Genomic DNA, 19652 nt, shown 5'->3' with positions numbered 1-19652 from the left:
TTCTCTTGTAGTAGCCTATAGCTTATAGTTTCAGTTCAAGCAGCTCTTGCTCGCTCTGTCAGATGCTCTGACAGAAAGGCTGCAGGTGAGGCTAGCAGAGATGCACTGTTTAATGTGTTTGAGATGTGCCATTTTCCTTAATGCATAACTTACCATCTGTAAATGTTAAAAAAGGTAAATTTCCATTTTAATGTCAGAAGTGCATGAGGTTTCGCTTTAGCGATTCTCCGCTAAACTCCACAGACATCATTTAGAACGAGCAATGAAATGAGAGCGCAATAACACTGTCTAAAATATACATTTTATATATTTATACAAAATAGCCTTTTGCTCAATTAGTCTGTGCTTTTTTATTATTTTATAATAAAATATATTTTATTATCTTCAGTTTAGTAACTTTTACTTCTGTTTTTAGATTGCAATGTTACAATGTTACAGTTAATGGGATTTAAACATTTTTTTTTTGCACATATTTGTCTACATTTACTTTAATACAAAATACCGAGATATATAGGCTACAGTATACTGCAAATCTGTTTTGAAAACCTGGCAATCCTGATCTGAAAGCACGTGTTGGAGATATACTACTAATCAAAGGAGCGCCTTTACTGAAGAGATGTGCATGAAAATCGCATTCGATTTTTTTTGCACAGCCCTAGTAGACAGAAAACAAAAAAACAGTATATGTTCCCCCAGCAAGGCAGGGTTTAGCAATAGTTTTGGCCTAGATACAACTGTGGCAAAAAGAGAGCGAATGATAGCGTAACTCCTGGGAACTTATCTACACAAGATATTTGCTTAATTTGACTAAATCACATTACATCTACAGCTAGATAATGTGTTGCTATGTGCTGTGCCTGTTGAATGAGACTGAGCACCAAACCCCATGTGTACTGTTCATGTTGAAACTACACTCTGGGAGTTTAGTTCATAAGGCAGGCTTTAGCGAGACGTTTAACTGCTTGGATGACACTGCACACTTGGGCAGTTGGTCAGTACTGCCAGGTACACCTAAACCCTTCTCTGACCCTTATTAACTTCTGACAAACTTGTGTATGTCCAGCTGTCTGCCGAGATGCTAGACATAGGTGATGGTCACACATTGCTTGTGGGAGTCAGTCAGATGAATGCATGCAACAAGAAATCAGATTTATAATAAAATGACCTGGTTCTGTTTATTTTAAGGCTCAGATTCCTTAAGCGTTTAGTTGATGCGTGTAACAATGGGAGCATTGAGTGAGGGAGAGTGTTGATCTGTGCTCTTAAATTAGTCAACGGTCAAGAACCTGATTGTACTGTCAGCTACAATTGCTTTTTTGTTTACTTTGCATGTTCATTCTTACCACGATGACAAAACGTCGGGAAATGTAGCCATCTACAGCACATTTCCTTAGAGCTTTTCCTCTTACTTCAAGCTAAATATTGAACTAAATGGTTAATCTATTATGTGCAGTCATGTGTTGGCTGTTACATTCAAAAAATCATTTGGCTTGGGCTGCCACACTTTCTGTGACTTTTTGATTTGTGTCATTGGAGTTGATTTACATTAACAACAAAACTTAAGTACACAAAACTTGCTTCATTTTAAGATAGGTTTCAGTAGAAGTAATGTTAACTTTTTTTATAATTCAACCTATCCGTTTTGAAAATGCACGTCATAGATCTTATTGTGAAATATTTATCACTATAGGTTTAATATTTGATTTTTATTTTTTTTTTGCCCTTGCTCTGTTTAATCAAAATAAAAAAAATCAAATTAATCAAAATGTCAACTCTATCGTCTGGTGGAAATGGCAGACTAGACTGTGATGTTTGCTGGATTTATGTAATTAAACCCCAGTCCTCCACAATCAACTACAAGCCATGGGTCAGTAGCGGCCTCCTGTGTGAAAGCACAGTCCATACTGCTTCCCCTCTCACAAGAGTCACCTAAGAGGGCAATTCACCCCATTATCAAAAATGAAACTCAGGCCCTAAAAATCCTGATTGGAGTATCACTATAAATGGTTATGAATTATAAAAAGGTTTTAAAAATCGGTGATCGTATCGGCAGATACGGCTTTCTGTGATCGATGATCGGCATCAAAATTTCCGATTGGAGCACCCCATATTTATGTAGTCTTTTCATATCACATTCTGTTCGTTCTGTATGATTTATTTTACTGAGGGCATGTGGTGCTGAAGATCCAGCAGCCATGGCACAAGAAACACTGTAATTCATTCCTGTAACTACCTGTGAATTATTTCCAACACTTTTTATGGTTTTGTGTCAAGGTGTGGCTGAAATCATTGCAACATAGCTTAGACTGTGAGAAAGAAATGCCTCCTGCTGAGATCTCAACGTGTCCAAACACACTCAGCACTCAAAGGGATGATCACAGATCATGTTCACAGACAGACTAAATGAAAAAGCTTACAGACTACTGTTAGTTTGGTTTCAGCAGTTGCCAATGTAGTCTTACAAGTTGGCTTGGTGAATGCGAGAAAGATTCCCCAGACTGTGAACATCTGCTGCTCCGTAATCCCAGCCACTGTTGACCCACAAACCTGCCCAACTTACACTCCAACTGTAACAGGGAAACTCCTACATGCTGGAAAGCGTCCGTATGCTTTGAGGGTTCAGCGGGCTCTCTGACACATGGAAAATATGCCCCGGGTGGTATTTCCTTGTTGCAGTCAACACCACCAAGTTGATCCTCAGCTTCGTTTTAATATGCTGTACTTCTTTTAGTTTTGGGTGCTTGAGAAAGCTGTAGAAAAAGAGACTTAATCCAATTATTGCTGAAGTATGTGAACTGACAGTCCGTAGAATTCACACCCAAGCATAAGATGTCTAAGATGTGTTCATGCCTGCAGTTTTTATTGTTTTATTGTAGCACCTAATAGAATCAAATTTCCTCAATTGGTAGGGGTATCGAAATGAATAATTTCTTCGATGAATCGTGATGCAGACGAGGATGATTTGGTATCGGTTCAGTAATAGCCCATAACCAGTTATAACATACTGACGCTTTTCAGATGTCTTTTGTCGTATGCATGCTTTGTCACGGTAGCATACATTAGATGCATTCGGCTTGAAGTGCCGCTGTGCAGAATGAAAAGTTTGTGACATCATGTACCTCAATCATGTATCAGTCAAGTTTAGAATATACCAAAGAACTGGAGGGTAACAATCTGGCCTGCCCAATTCAAGTCAGGCTGTTTTTATGGTCTTTAAAAATACATTTCACATTACAAACAGCTGTCTGCTGTATAATTTTCCCAGAAAGTCACAAGCTCGAATAGCAAAACCTAAGCGCAATGTCTTCTGGGTACATAGTAATTAGTCCTTCATTTTGTAATGACAAGCCCCTGAGTCTGTTTATAGGGAAAACCCTTTTTCCCTTTAAGCAGATTTAACCGCTTTTGTGCCCTGAAATGTCCTCCGATGTTCTCCTCGCCTTTCGCAGTTCTATGTTTACAACAGACAGTCCAGCTGATCTCAGAGAGATTGACTGTGTTGTGGCCTTGTGTCTGGTTTTGGCCCGGCTGTACGCTGTGGAGAAGTACTTAGATAGGCCACAGATATTTCCCCCTGACACCCATTAGCCTCAAATATCCAGCGACTTCATAGCAGACGCAGCTGCTTTTCCACAGAAATATTTAACCCCTCACAACCCCATAGTCTTAAAAAAAAAAAAAAAAGGGGGATGGACAGAAAATAAATAATAAGTAATGCAGACCATCCATAAATCCGTCCATACATCATCTTCTGCTTATTCGGGGCCAGGTCACGGGGGCAGCAGTCTAAGCAGAGATGCCCAGACGTCCCAGGCCAGCCGTGAGACACAGTCCCTTGGTCTTTCCTGGGGCCTCCAGAAAAGAAATATTAAGAAATGTAGACTGTTATATAAAATGAACTACAACTTTAAACTTAGAATTCTAATTTGAATAAATTTAATTGAATTTCAGTACAAACTAATAACTGCAATTTTGCTTAATTTTATCTTCATACATTAATAACATTTTGAAATGTATTACAAATGCATAATATTCTGATATTTGTTACAACAATAATAACCAATATAATATTTCCATAATATTAGAATCTGTGTGAATGGAAAGTGAAAAGAAATATTCATATTATTCATTTAATGTATTTATTGAACTTTTTTTAAATATAATATTTAAACTATATGATTATTGTTGAATAATTCTAGTGTAAATAAATAACTATAACACATTTACAAGAAAGGTGTATGTTTATGTCTTACGCTTATCCTTTAATGAACAAAATGGACAATTAAATCATTAATTGTAATTATTGTTATTCAGCGAAATTGTCATGATTGTGAAAAAAAAGTATACAAATATGTATTTTCTAATCTATTAATTGACTGTCTTGTTTTTTCTCTCTCTATTGTAGTCAAAAGCGGATGGGCAGACTCTTTCATCTGAAGTGTACAGACGGATCAATCTCATTGAGAGCGATTATTTTGGTCTGGAGTTCCAGAACCTGCAGATGAACTGGGTAAGTGGCCACTTGACAAACAGTCCCCCTACTCGCACAAAGACGGGATTGTGAACGGGCCGCTCCGGCTAAGCTCTTAAAAGACGAGGAGGTGTATTATGTTGTTTGTGCTGCCTCTCTCTGGGCCCAAGAAGTTTGCTGTTCCCTTTAAACCTGCCTGAAGTAGGCACACAAACTTAAAGAACATCTGCTAATGGACCATGTCATTCAAAAGACTTATGGAGAATTATTACACACAAATATGAAAGATTTTACAGTTGATTTAAACAGTTCTGTGTATTGTCCTAGGCGAGATTCAATCTATTTAAAGGATTATGTGATCCAGGCTAAAATAGTTGCAAAACGTCAAGGTGAAGTATGTTATGTATTTTTTTTCAGTATTAAAATACCTACCTTTGCTTAATAGGCAGAGAAAACATGTATATTGATTGCAACACTGCCGATAGTGTGAGTTAGGTATGGAACTCTCGTTTTATTTGACCAGTGACCAATGTAATGTCAGTTACATATTCAGTGTAATTTTAATTTGCTGTTAAAATTGTACATTGCTAAATGGTTTACAAGGCAACCATGAAATATTTTAATAAGCTAGTTCTTTTGATTATAAATAGGCTTATAGGTTGTGATCAAATATGTTGTTTCAAACCTGTATTTCTTACCTCTGTGGAACACAAAATAAAATATTTTGGTGAATGTTGGTAACCAATAATTTTTAGTTCCCATTGACTATTGCATGGACAAATAAACAATAGAAATCAAAGGGAAGTGAAACCATTCAGTTACCAATATTCTTCAAAATATCGTCTTTTGTGTCCAGCTGAAGAAAGAAATACAGGTTTGAAATGACATGAAGGTTAGAGGATAATAACAAATAATGACATTTTCATTTTGGATGGATTGGAGTGTTTTGTGTTTTTGCTACATCCTTTTTGTTTTTGTTGATATTGTTATTACTTTTTCTTTTTTTTTTTTTTTTTTTGAGGTTTGGTTTGATTTGGTTTTTGTTTTGTTTTTATAGTTTTTTTTTTTTATTTTGGTTTGGTTTTTGTTGTATTATTGAATTGGTTCACTTTTTACAAATAATTTTTTATCACTTTGGAGAAAATAATTGGGGAAAATACTGAGGCTGCTGAAAAAGGGCTGCTTTGTGTATAAACCAACTTGCATAGCAGTTTAATTATTGCCATAATGCATCTTTTTTTTTCATTTTGGTTTCTTTATTATTGGTGAAATAATATTTTTTTTTTAAGTAATTTTGAGAGGAATAATGGAGACAGTCTGTTGGCCATCTGTTTTTGAGTGTTCCAAGCCAGTTTCTGTGGAGAGAGTTGAGTCAGGTGTGGAATTCTTGTGTACGGCATTGTTGTGATGATTCTGTAAAGGTGAGAGGCAGTGCCCCCCCAAATGACTTTTTGTGCCCCCCTAAACGTAACGCACAGAACAATTAATCAAACTTGCATTACTGTGCATTCACACCGCCGGCGTCGAGAGCGTCAAAGTGGCCGGAAGTCATTCATTTTCAGTGTAAACCAGCGGCGAGGAGCGGCGCGACTTGGCCTTTGAGAGCGTCGAGCAGAGTTTATATCAAGGCAACTTTATGGTAATGAGCTATGACGCGGTTGGGCAGCAACCAATCGGAACGTATAAGTCAACCGCTTGAGAGGATTCCAGAGGACGCAGCTCTGATCACATTAGTTCCCAAGCAAAATAGAGGACAGGTTGATTATTGCTGTTTCGCGTTTGCAGTAGTCTATGATGTGTCCCTGTTTGCGTACAGGGACATAAAAAAATAATTAAAAGTGATACGTGGTCTGAGATCGTTCATTTTAAGTAAAGGATCTTAAAATTTCGTCCACAACAACATTTAATGAGATCAACTTATAACGTCAACCTCCTTGTGGTTAGTCTGCATAAGATCAACAAGTCTGTTTGCTTTGCGGCCACTTTTAATACAAAATAAGCATTCGGTCTACGTCAGAGCATCTGAGCGCTCACAATTCTTTCTGCAGCGTCGTGAATAGAACAGCAAGGGCGATTTTTGACGCTCCCGACGCTGCCAGTGTGAACGCGCAGTTACACATTTCATATTGAATGTTATTGATTTAGATCATTGCACTAGTAACGTTGTTTCAGCAGAACTTGGCTCACATGAACAGTAATCACTACAACGGTAACACTAGAAATGCATAACACATTACCTTCAGAAATGATTCAGACGATTCATTATTCAACGCATTATTACACAGAACATAATTTTAAATATAATTATATTCATAAATGACTGTTAAAACATCCCAAAACAGCACCCAAACCTTGCAAAGACCTACCTCATTAATTATTCAAATACAACAGCCAATGGCAAGTATCCAGCAGCAGACCTTTCAATATGTTATTTTTGTGTTAGTAGTTTTATTAATTCAAATTACAATATGCAGTTTGTGTGTAAGTATATGTATATATAAATCATGCAATTCATTTAGTTAAGCATACAGTATTGTATTGTTTATATGCAATTCCTTTGCGCAGCTGAGCTGCGCGTTGCATGCGATCTCAGAATAAATTTTTGCCGGTTTTGGAAATGTTAAGAGACAATAAACAGAGACGTTGAGATCAAACGGTGAAGTATTTTATTTGAATAATTGAACAAAACAAGACTATTGTGGTCTATTTTAGTTATAGCCTAATATGGGTTTATGTTATGGTCTGTCTCAGATCATTAAAAAAAGTGTGCCCCCCTATGAAAATTAAATGCCCCCCCATTTGGTTTGTTCTGGCGACGGCCCTGGTGAGAGGTCAGTGGATCTTGAGCTGGAGGTGGAGGGAGGAAAGGTACATTTTTGCCACAATCCGCTCCAGATGTGCTTGAACGAGCAGGGTTTCTACAAACTCTGCCGACTCAAAACAGGCAAGCACAGAGGTTTGAAATAAAAATGTGCATATCCCAGAGCATTTGAATTATAATAACTGATAATAGCTTTCCAGAAATTCCTGAAATATGTTTTTGGTGTGGTCAGCATCTCAAGATCTCATCTGTGGCCTCTGTGACAGAGATGTTCTTCAATTTTAATGCTTTCTTGAAAGACAAGAAACTGTATACAAACTTTATTATGGAAGAATGAGGGATTAATGAGACTGAACTGTCTCATTTGTATTATTTATTGCTTAGACTTTAAAAGGTGGTTAAATGCTGAAATGCCAGTCTTTTTACTCATGGCTGTTTTGTTTCTACAGGTTTGGCTGGAGCCCACCAAGCTCATAGTGAAACAAGTGAGACGTAAGTTCACTTTCAGTTTTGTGTTGAGTTTAGTTATCAGAGGATCTTCAGTGTGTTTCTACTTCCTATCCACAGGGCCAATGAACACACTCTTTCGGCTGTCGGTGAAGTTCTTTCCTCCAGATCCTGGTCAGCTTCAGGAGGAGTTTACTAGGTGTGAACATGTTCAGAAATCATTATTAATCCTTTACATACTTCTAGTTAAGGTGAACTGTGCCTGTTATGTGCTTTTTCTCCAGGTACTTGTTTTCTCTGCAAATCAAGAGGGATCTAATGGAGGGACGACTGAACTGTACGGAAAACACTGCTGCCCTGCTGGCTTCTCATTTGGTGCAGTGTATGTATAATACGAGATCAACAATAACAATGTTGAATTTTCTTCAGCCATTACTCCAGTGTTCAGTGTCACATTATCCTTCAGAAGTCATTGTAAAATGCTAATTTGGTGAGAGTTGACCCAAAATGGAAAATCAGTCATTATTTACTTACCCTGGTGTTGTTCCAATGTCATATGCCCTCCCTTTTTCCCTGAAACCAACATGAATACAAGCAGTACATTTCTAAGGACTAATTTTTCTTGGCCACTCTTATTTGTCTTTGACCCTTTATGGTTCTCCTTTCCCCCCTACACAGCTGAGATTGGTGACTACGATGACATAGCAGACAGGGAATTTGTGAAGATGAATAAACTGCTGCCCTTTCAGGAGCGTGTGCAAGAAAAGATAATGGAGCTCCACCGCAGACACATGTAAGTCATTTGTTGTTTTGGCCTGATGGTCTAGGCTTGTGCATTGTTCTCTTGAATTTATCTCAGCCTGTCAGGCTTTGCATTTGTAAGTTTCACTGAGCTCTTTATCATGTCCGGTTTAGTTGGAAGCGTTTGCATTGAATGAGAGGCCTTTTTTTTCGCATGGGACATCTAAATGAACTTTAAAAACAGTCTCCCCTGGTAATCTTAAAATGACAGTCTGTTTACATTTGGTGTTGAGTTTATTTGGCGAGAAGAGATCTGATAGTGTGTAAGTGATTGTTGTGTGTGGCAGTTTATGGGATTTAGGTGCAGTTAAAGGTGGACTGCAGTTTTTCTCGGTCTGCTTGAACTTTGGAAAGGTGTTGTTTTAAGAGCTTGCAGACACTGCAGACACATCCTTCCAGATAAATAATGATCTAAAATTAAATGTCTAGCAGCATTTTCGTTATTAGTTACTCATTTGTTGCTCATTCTTAGTGCCTATCAAATGTTAGACGTATGTTTTCAACACCGTTTGTGGGGCAGACATGAACGATAATTAAAAACATGTCCTATGACATTTATAATAAGTGAGTCTTATTATATATATATTTAAATTGAAGAATATCATATAGGAGTAAGAATAATTTGGTAGTCAACAATTTAATCGTTGTTACCATCGTTGTCAGTCTTTAGTAAAATCTCAAACACTATCAGCCCTGTGTTTTTGGCTCTTTGTAATGGGGTATTTAATCTGAGGCTTTGGTTGTGAGAGAAGTTTTGCAGGTCGGCTGTGCCAGCAGCTATGTGAGGTTGTGATGGTAATCCATAGGCTTAAGGCTCTTTATTAGCCATACGGCCAAAAGAGAAGGGGGAGGGGCTTAAGCAGATTGAGCAGCTTAAAGGATGAGCAAAATTAGAGTGCACTGATGATCTGGCACTGCGCTAACATTTGCTCACGATTAGCCAGAATACTACTCAACATTACTGGAATATGTTTACCCACCCCCAACACTTTGCATAGAAATGGTAGGATATAGTTTTTTTTTTTTTTTTTTTTTTTTTTTTTTTTTTTTAAGTATCCTGGTTTCCACACATAAAAATTAAGCAATCACTTTTTTTTTTTTTACGTTTTTAAGCAATAACTGTTTTCAATATTGTTAATAAAAAATACTTCTTGAGAAAGCAAAGATATTATAATAATATATTAGAATACAAGTAATATAATACAATAATATATTATAAAATAGTGTTTTGGAGAATTGATGGTAAATTTATGATTAAATGAAGTTATTGTAAAGCGAATACAGAAGATTGATTGAAAAGGTTGAAAATGTCTGCTATAAAAAGGCTACAAAATATGCTTTACCTCTCCGCATTTTCCTTTGAATTCTTTTTGCTGTGGTACTGTGTTTTATTTGTTAAATATTTTCTCTAATATTTGACTTTGCTTCTTCGCCTGTAGTGGACAGACTCCAGCAGAATCAGATTTCCAGGTTCTGGAGATTGCTCGTAAATTGGAGATGTATGGGGTTCGCTTTCATCCTGCCGCTGACCGAGAAGGCACCAAGATCAATCTGGCTGTCGCACACATGGGCCTGCAGGTTTTTCAGGTACATGAACAGCTTGACTGTCTTTCAGAATATAATTGATTTCATAGTGTTCTAAAAAAAAAAAGTGCTGTTACTGCTCTATTTTAGTTTAATGATTAGTGCATCTTTAATGCTTTATTTTTTTTGTAGTACATTAATATAAAATTTAGCTGATGAGTGATCACACGTGTATGTATTTGTTTTTTTATCTATCTTTCTTTTCTTTCTTTTTTTCAGGGCCACACCAAAATCAACACCTTCAACTGGTCTAAGATTCGGAAGCTGAGCTTCAAGAGGAAACGATTTTTAATTAAATTGCACCCAGAAGTTCATGTGGGTATCAAATTATATTATATATTGTTAGATAATATTATTATAGGTCCATTTGGAAACATGTAGACACACTGCCTCAATTTAAAAGGGACAGAATATAGTCTAATATAACAGCTAGGACACAATTTCATATTAGAGAAGACTCACTAGTCAATACATAACTCCACCAAAATACACCATTTTGGAGAAATACAATGCTGTGAAATCAGTCTGTGGACTCCTGGGACATACTGGTTCAAGTGTGGATGGGGCCATCTCTTACCCCATGAAAGTGTTTTAAATGTATTCAGAGTGAGGTTGTCTGGATCTGTCGGCATCAGTTTCTTGAGATGCTAAGAATCTGAACCATATGTTTCCTCTTGTTGCCTTCCGTCTGAGATGGAAGTTCTCAAGTTCAGTCTTTTCTCAGTGAATGATCAACCTCTCGTTCCGCAGGGTCCTCATCAGGATACGCTGGAGTTTCTAATGGGCAGTCGAGATCAGTGTAAGATCTTCTGGAAGAACTGTGTGGAATATCATTCTTTTTTCCGTCTGTTTGATCAGCCTCAGCCCAAATCCAAAGCCATCTTCTTCAGCAGAGGATCCTCCTTCAGATACAGGTGCACAACAGTGATTAATATTGACGTGGGTTGGTAATAGCTTATTTAACATGGAGTTCGAGAATATATGTTCAAATATTGTTTCTGTCATGGTTATGTTAGTGTTTCCTGCACTGCTTCTTAAAACTTGTTCATGTCTTGCTGTTCAGTTGTCCTTATGAGTTCCAAACAAATACACACAACACAGCTCATCCAGTGTGGCAGAGTTATGAGTTTTTTTAGTATTCCTTTTTTTAGTATTTCATAAAATTTGAATTTAGAAAAAAAATATTTGTAATTATTTATTGATAAAGTTGTTGCATTGAACTGTACATTCAGATTTTGTAATTATGTTTGGGAGGTTTTTGTAGTAAGTATTTTTGGTAATAATTTTTCCTTGCATTGTGAGGTGACCAATCAAAATTTAAGTTTTTTTATTTATTATTATTATTATTATTATTATTATTATTATTTTATTTTATTTTTTTTTGTTGTAATTAACGCTTCTATTTAGCAACAACACGGTTGTATCACGGTTTTCACACAAATACTGTATTACCAGCATAACTGTTTTCAACTTATAATTACAGTTTGGTTTTTTTAAGAATAATATTATTAAAAATTGTTGCTTTTACCACCAATCTGTACTTTTTTTTTAGGTAAAAATAAAATGTGCTTGGCTTGGTTTGTAACGCATTGTGTATATGTGACAGTGGGCGCACACAGAAGCAGCTTGTTGAGTATGTGAGGGACATCGGGTTGAGAAGAACTCCTTACCAGAGGTACATTTCTTTCATAGTTTCACCTGAAAGCAATTTTATACTGTATTCTGGGCCATCCTTTATAAGCCCCTTTGTTGTGGTGTTTCACTCGGTGATGTTAGTTTTTGCACTGATATTCTGTTTTTACAGGAGGAACAGTAAGGTTTGCATGTCGACACGTTCCTTGGCTTCTGATGTGCCAAAACAGGTAAGTAGAGTCTTGGATCAGAGACTCCTCCAATCTCTCGACAGCCAATGCCAATACCAACATGAAGAACTGACTTTCTTACCCATCCGTTTCAGAATCTGTCTTTTAATGACAGTCTAAGGTCTCCAGTACCTCCTTCCTCTGTCACCGCCTCCTTCCACTCGCTGCATGCCCCCAGCTCACCCATGCGGATGGAGACCCCGAACCAGCACGTGCATCTCCAGCAGACACAGCAGCCCGCCAGAGCCCCCAGCCCACTGCAGCAGGACTCCATCGAGACCAACCCCCAATCCACCTATGCCTTCCCAGGTGCCACTCATATCCAGGCAGCAGGAGACTGCAGCCCCTCGTTTGTGTGTGTAGAGAGTAGTTCCTTTAGTGCACGGCCCTCCCAAAATGGCAATGAGGATATCGAGCATGTAGGGGTTGGTGGCGTAAGCAGTGGGGCAAAAACAGGCTTCCTTGCACCTGAAGCGTTTGAGGCGGAGTTAATGCGCGTTCAACAAATGCCGTACCAGATCCCGATGTCCAGCACACAGTTGCATGTTAGCGAAGAGTACATCGATGACGATCCGGCTGAAATTTCCTTTTACGCTGGGGGCGCTGAGGCTTACTATTATGGGTTTGATGAAGAGAGTCCTGAAAGGTTTGAATATGGCCATAGAATCTCTGTTGAGCCCACTGCGTACGCTCTCTGTCTCGAGGACCTCAACGGCAATGCTAACGCGTTCACTGAAAGTGCTTTAGGCCGCTCTGAGACCAGTTCTCTGGTCAACAACCGCTCCGAGTGTAGCTCGCTGGATAACCTTCCGCTAGGTTCTGTCAGCGACTCGCTCTCACTGGGTTTTGGAGGCCCAGGCTCCTCATCCTCCTTGCGTCTGCCTGGTTCCGAGAACCTTTCTGAGGCCAGCTCGATGTTTAACTTCCCTGCGTATTCAGTGCGGTCGGAAGACAGTTCGGCCATGCAGTTCAATGATCTGGTGGAGCAGCTGGAGCAGCTCAGCTATCCGCCCACAGCCACAGAGGGCTCAGCTGACGGCAGCTCCGATTCCGACTCCGACTGGGGGTCGGATGGAGGTCTGCCTCCAGATCAAAACCTCTTCTTTAGCAATCCACTAGTGAGTGGGACAAATTTTGACAGCTTCCTGCTGGAATGCCAAAATTTCAGGGCTCTAGGCATTGGGGAGCCCTCACCGGGCCCAAGCCATCTTAAAATGTAGCCCGACCCCTATTAAACGGCAGCATCTATCGTTGGTTTTTAATGCAAAATATGACCAAGCACTTAATTATCCACCTCATCCTGATAAAATCCGTATTTATAGTTTTGGCTCTTCCTGTTAGCGCTTTAATATACCACTTTTTTTCATACATGCCTTTTTCCAGTGTACTACTTCTGTCTCTCTCTTTGGTGTCCATTCAGTCTATTTTTTTATTGTTTTTGAATAATGTTATGTGCATTTTTGTAGGACAGTAAGATTCATTTAGCACTTTTAAGATTGTAAAGTTGAATCATTCATTATCCATTTACATTTAATCTTAGTAGTCTGGATGGCTACAAACTAAAGTTGCGCTGTGACGTTTTGAAGAGGAAACTTAAATGACTGTCACCTAGAAATTATTTCTACGTATTTTCTCATTTATAAGCATTTTGGACCTTTGAAAATAAAAAAAAAACTGTATTGCATTTCTAGATTGGTCAATATCAGGGGCTGCGTGGCATGCAGGAGAAATATGGTAATGGCTACATGCATTACATAGAAGATTATGGCATATATATATAATTCTTTTTTTTTTTTTTTTTTTTTTTTTTTTTTTTCATGGATTTAAATCCAGAAAATTATGAAACATCTGGTATGACTGGTTCTTGTTCTTCCTGGGTAAAGAAAACATCTCTCAAACTTCCCAAAGGCTTCCGATTCTTGTCCCCATTAATGTTTTGACCTAACAGGGTCCTAAAGTGAGTCTGAAATTTTTTTTCATAGCAAACATTCAATTACTAAATTAAATTGTCTAATATGAATGAGAAAATATACATTATTAAGATTATCTTTACATGCATGTATAAAGGTACTTTTATATCAGGATAACTGCATGAGTCTTTTCCAGTAATAAACCACTCTACTCAGGGTTGTGATTTCATTAGCAGTGGACCTGACAGCCTTTGCTGCTAAGAGCAATTTCAAGCCAAAGTCGTTTTTGTTACTTTAGAGTTAGTCACTCCACTCTGCCCCCTGCTGATTACCTCTCGGAAATGTTTTGAATCTCAGCTATTCTGATTGGACTATATGGCTGCCTTTACACTGACAAGCCACTGACATTGTTGCATGTATGTCTGAAAACTTTTTTGGAATTGAATTTAAGCCGTTTCAAATTTGCATTTTGACTTCTTAGTTAAGTCTTTAAAAGATTGTTGGATCTGTGCATTTTGTTTTGCAGTGTGAGATGGGGTGTATATATATATATATAAAACATTTCTTATTATTATCAATGCTGAAAACACTATTTTTGTGGAACGTGTAGTGCAGTTTTTGTCAGTTTAATGAACATAAAGTTCAAAAGAACAGCATTTGAAATGCTTCAAGACTTTTAAAAAAATCTCTTAATTTTGATCAATTTAATAAAACACATTATTCAAAACTAAGTTTTACTGACTCCAAACAAAGTAGAGTAGCTTTTAACTTTCAGTCAAATAATTTAAGTAGTTGAGTATTGTAATATGCTGTCAGCACCACTGCTAAGAAAGTGAATGTAATTTAGAGCGTGAGGTGTGACCTTATGCACGTAGGAGTATGTGGACCTATAGAAACCAGAGTGATAGTCAGTAGTCCCCAATTCAAATGATGTTTCTGTCATCAACAGAACGTCTAGTTTTGGCACATTTCTATGAATGTAGTGAACATTTCTTACTTTAAGTCCAGGAGCTATTTGCTTGTGCCTGGCGTTTGATTTAAAGAAATCCGTAACCTTTTCTGCCTTTTTATCAAATGGCTTTTTCAACATAATTCAATGATTTCAGGTATTATAATTTGTTGAATTATATTTTATTTTATTTTTGTCATTTTGGTGTATCCACTTCTGGATATATTCTTGCAATGATTTATTCTACAAGTACTGCAGGTTTGCTTTTGGAGCACTTTGACTTGCTTTCGAAGCACTTAAGTTTATTCCTGAATCTTTTGTTTGTGCTTTTTACCTTTGGGTGTCTCTTTTCAAGGTTTAACTTGACCTTTAATTGCCTCTTAATGCCTCAATGCATTCATATAAATTGCACTCCTAATGATGCAAAGTATTACACAGTGCCTTAATAGGCAACATCAGCTCTGTGCAGTTGTGTTTTTGTAGGACATCAAGACCACATGCCTTGGGTTTCTGTTTTGGGGTCTGGAGTGAATAACACTGTCTGTGTGCCATGAGTACATTGAGTTCTGTGAGCTCAAGATGAGATGCAGACAATGCCATTTGGGTCATTTCCTCTTCCTTTCTTGAAATCCCATTTAATATCCTGCCATGTTACTCTGCTTTACTTCACCGTGTGATTCAGGCACTTCTATCCTTTGCATTTCTTTTTCAGTCTATTTTAATGATTAAAGGGGTTATAAGATGTAATTTTAAGTCTTCCTTTCTCTTTGGAGTGTTACAAGCTGTTCATGCATAGATAAGATATGTAGAAGTTGCAAAGACTGAAGTCTCACACAAAAATAGATATTCTTTAGAAAAGTTAAGACTCCACCATGCCCTCCTAAAACGCCTAATCTAAACATACCGTTCAACCCAAATATTCAGATATGTACAGCGCATTTTACGGAGAACTGTTTCCTGGGAGAGTAGCCTACAATGCGTCTGTTCACAAAGGCTGTTTCTATAAAGTGGGGCAGTTCCAAATTTGCAAGGACAGTCTGGCAATTCTAACTCGCATTCTGTAAGCATGTTTTTATATTTAAAGAATTTGCCACTGACAGTTCAAACGTGAGTTTTTAGCCATGTAGAGTAGCGCTTGTTGTTTGTCATTTCTCGGATCACAAATGCAGACATGGTTTTATGTTTACGCAGTGCAATATGCACACAAGTCATAATAAGCAGTAATTATGTCCCCATTGGATGCTACAAATGTCTCGTTTGTAATGGGTTTGACTGGTTTTTTTATTGTCGCGGCGTAACACGGCATCATGGTAAGGAGCGTAACATTTCCGTCACACACTTGAGGTATTCAGCCACAACGCACTGGATAGCTAGCCAATCAGCATACACCTTGCTTTTCTGAACGATGAGTTTTGTAAAAATCAATGTGTTTCAGAAAGGCGGGGCCATTTTTTTATTTTATTTAATTTTTTACTTTAAACCACATAAACACATTACATAACACCAAATACACAACATAATGTTCTTTTTGGCACGTTCATATGACCCCTTTAAAATGTTTTACATTTGCTTTCACCACCCAGTATCTCCTGTCAAAACGGTGAATACCCTGATTACCACCCAAAACTGAGTTAAACTCCATTTTTACATTTGCAGTTTAAGGTGAACTATTTTGAAGTAAATGACAAACAATTTAGTATTAACCACAAGAATCCATTCTCATTGTCATTTTGAGAGCAAGCGAAACATGGCCCATTTAATATTTGCATCCGATGTTTTTAAACTGCTGGAGCATCTCTCTACTCCCACAAGCGAGGGCAGGCCTGAGCATTTCTGGTGGCACCATTTGGCCATCATCTAATGGTGCTTCCTTCACCTCAGCTGAATTCACAGATCAGATGGACATAAGGACTGCCTTCTCTTTGTATTGACCATTATCATTATTAATACTACTAAGTGTTGCCAAATCTACTTTATAATGTGACAGATGAAGTACAAATAACCTTTTTTATTTAACAAAATACTGTTTTTCAGGAATTTTGACTGTTTTATTTTAATTAACTCTGCACAAATCCTGCACTAATGAAAACTCAGAATGCCCCTGGTCTAGTCGTCTTCTCTCATAAAATCCATAGTATAGAATTAGCTTTTTGAGGGCTGTTATTGTTCAGATTTTACTTTCCGTTTAACACATAAAGCAGCTTTATTTTCAAGAAAAAAAAAAAAATTACCTCAAAATGTCTTATTCCTGTCAAACACGTCAGTTTCTCAAACTTGTGTGCCAGTTACACGACTGTACTTGAGTCTGGACGAATACATAATTACAGTATGCTCTATCAGTGTTTTAATATCACACTGATGTGCCTGAAGATCTTGGATCATGATTATTGTAATGTACAGCTATGAACCATTCTTAGCATTCACCTTACACATCTTAGCACTTCAGATACATTTCAAAACACATTCATTATGATGGTAGATAAACTCCTTAGTAAGTAATGCAGTCCTCCATTTGGTCTCCCCAGATAATTTTTTTTTTTTTATAAGCTAGTAATCTGAGCTTCTGATTTGTTTACATGCACACTTTAAATACAGGCACAAAAATGCAGTTTGCTTGCATTGTGGGTGTGTAAGTGTTTATTATGAGAGAAAAAATACACGTTATGGTAGAGAAAGTTCTTACAATGTAGTTTTGAAAAATGTTCATTGCTATTGAAGGGGTCTCAAATGAATATTATTTTGCATTTTAAGACACGTCAGTATTTAAAACAAACTACATTGCACTTTGTTTTTTCAAATAGAATTGCTGTTAAGTTACAACGTCAAGTCACTCAATCACAGTACTGCTTCAGAAACAAGATTTTAGTTTCCATTGAAAAAAAAAAAAAAAAGAAAAAAAGAGGTATTCCCATTACTTTAGAGGATCTAATGACAAAAGAGAACCCGACCAGATTTGCATTTCTTTACCTGTCTTGTGCTTAGCTTTATGCTTCCTCAGTATCAATTTTTTTTTGTAAATTTAATTCTGAAATTAAGTGCTATTAATGCAGTTACAAGGTCCTTAATGTACTAATGTGAAAATAAAGTGTTATTATGTGTGCACGCATATTTTTCCCTTTGAAAAAATAATAATAATAACAATAATAATACAAAATAAACATTTTTTTGGGAAACTGGGATTTCAGACTTTTTTGTACACTTTTAAAAATGATTTAAGTGAAGCAAATGACTTTAAACACAGAAAGTCCATAAGCCCCTCTAATAACCTGTCCGTACCTAACCTACTGCCATACCTTACTATAATACGGTGTTCTTCAAATCTCATGCAGTTTTCATAAACTGCTGTTTTTTTGTTTTGTTTTTTTTTATTATAAGGATGTGACCTTAATGGGTTTTTAAGGATTTGTGGTGTGCGGTGTTATTTTGATTAGCTCTGTATTTTAGGAGCTGTTTTCAATGTAATGGATCAGTGCCATTGTCAACATCTTGAGCCACCTATTTATCATTTCTTTGAGAGTTTGTGGTTGAAAAGTGAGCTAAAATACTAGAGGAAAACAAGCTGATGGCCAGGAAAATGGGAGCAATGCTAAAACTAGTGGGAGCCAATGTGTCTGGCATCATTTTGAATCCTTCTGCCTATATGTAAAATACTGCAAAAAAGAAAATAATCAATGAATCAAGGAAGTATTTATTAATATTTTGAATTCCCTTTTCATCTTATATTGTCAATTCCATTTAGGTTTAGAAATTTCTAATTTGATGTGCAAGTTTTATTTAGTTTTAATTTATTTTTATTTTTTTTTTGGTTTTGATTTTGATTTTAGCAATTTTAGTATGCATTTCAGTTGCCAAAGCAACATTTTCTTTTCTTTTTCCTTTTTTTTTTTAATTTTAGCTTTATTTTGATTGCTGAAAATGATTTTAATAAGTCTGTTTTTAGCTAACAATAAGAACCCTGGTCTTCATTAGATGTTTAACAGATGAGTTACTAAGTAGCTTAAAGTCACACCTTTGAAATAAATGCTGTCCTTTTCTATCTGTTTTACCTTTGTTTTTTAGCAGATCGTTTCTGATCTATTCATGATACGGTACACAAATTCATATACAGTACTGTTTATGATTACTTCAGGTAATTCAGGATGCATGTTGTGTGCTAACACTTAATTTCTTAACAATAAAGTTGCTAATAAACAACTATCGATACATATTTCACATCTATAGTTGATAGGTGTAATGAACTACCAGTGGGATTTGATTCAAAATAGGAAACTGAACACAATCGAGCACAAGCCTGTCTGTTGTGTTAGAGTTTCAGATATGCTTCTTATGCTACATTCCACAGCCTCACTCTAGTGTAGAGAGCTGCCTCTGTGTTTGTTCAGGCTGGCTGCCAAACCCCGGCTCAGGACCCCTTCAGCCCCCACTCTTCTCCTATGTCATCCCCGTTGGGACGCTCCAGTTAAACTGTAAACCACTGCCGGCTCAGCAGCCCAGCAGTATCGCTGATAATCCTCTGCAGGAATTATTTCCGGGTCGTAAAGCCACCTTTTTCTATCTGAAGTTCCTTGTTTATGCCCAGCCTCTACATTCTTGTTTTCCCCAGTGATCTTCTCCTCTTTGAGGAAGAAACCATTTCCCCCTCCTTGTATTTATCCCTTTTGTATATACAGTAGGCGTGGTGCTATTTTATATTTGCTTTGAAGGTTTCTTATCCTAATTTTTTATTATTGTTATTATTATTATTATTTTTTAATAAAATAGTATGTTATAAAGGAAATGGGTGTGATTTTTTTTTTTTTTTTTTTCC

At 37.0% G+C, this 19652-nt stretch overlaps 1 protein-coding gene across 1 annotated transcript in view; it reads left to right on the top strand.

Annotated features, from left to right (window-relative positions):
* LOC113050636 (FERM, ARHGEF and pleckstrin domain-containing protein 2) overlaps positions 1-19652 on the top strand; it is a 48073-nt gene that overhangs the window by 13162 nt on the left and 15259 nt on the right. Inside the window, exons 3-13 of the mRNA XM_026213831.1 lie at positions 4406-4510; positions 7742-7784; positions 7860-7938; positions 8024-8121; positions 8418-8532; positions 9980-10127; positions 10344-10439; positions 10875-11038; positions 11731-11799; positions 11929-11986; positions 12082-12295. Coding sequence (XP_026069616.1) covers positions 4406-4510; positions 7742-7784; positions 7860-7938; positions 8024-8121; positions 8418-8532; positions 9980-10127; positions 10344-10439; positions 10875-11038; positions 11731-11799; positions 11929-11986; positions 12082-12295 — 1189 coding nt within the window. The remainder of the gene's footprint in view (positions 1-4405; positions 4511-7741; positions 7785-7859; positions 7939-8023; positions 8122-8417; positions 8533-9979; positions 10128-10343; positions 10440-10874; positions 11039-11730; positions 11800-11928; positions 11987-12081; positions 12296-19652) is intronic.

This window comes from Carassius auratus, chromosome 31 (assembly GCF_003368295.1).
Source record: "Carassius auratus strain Wakin chromosome 31, ASM336829v1, whole genome shotgun sequence".
In the NCBI taxonomy this organism is placed as follows: Eukaryota; Metazoa; Chordata; class Actinopteri; order Cypriniformes; family Cyprinidae; genus Carassius; species Carassius auratus.
This window is presented reverse-complemented; position numbering and strand designations above follow the sequence as displayed.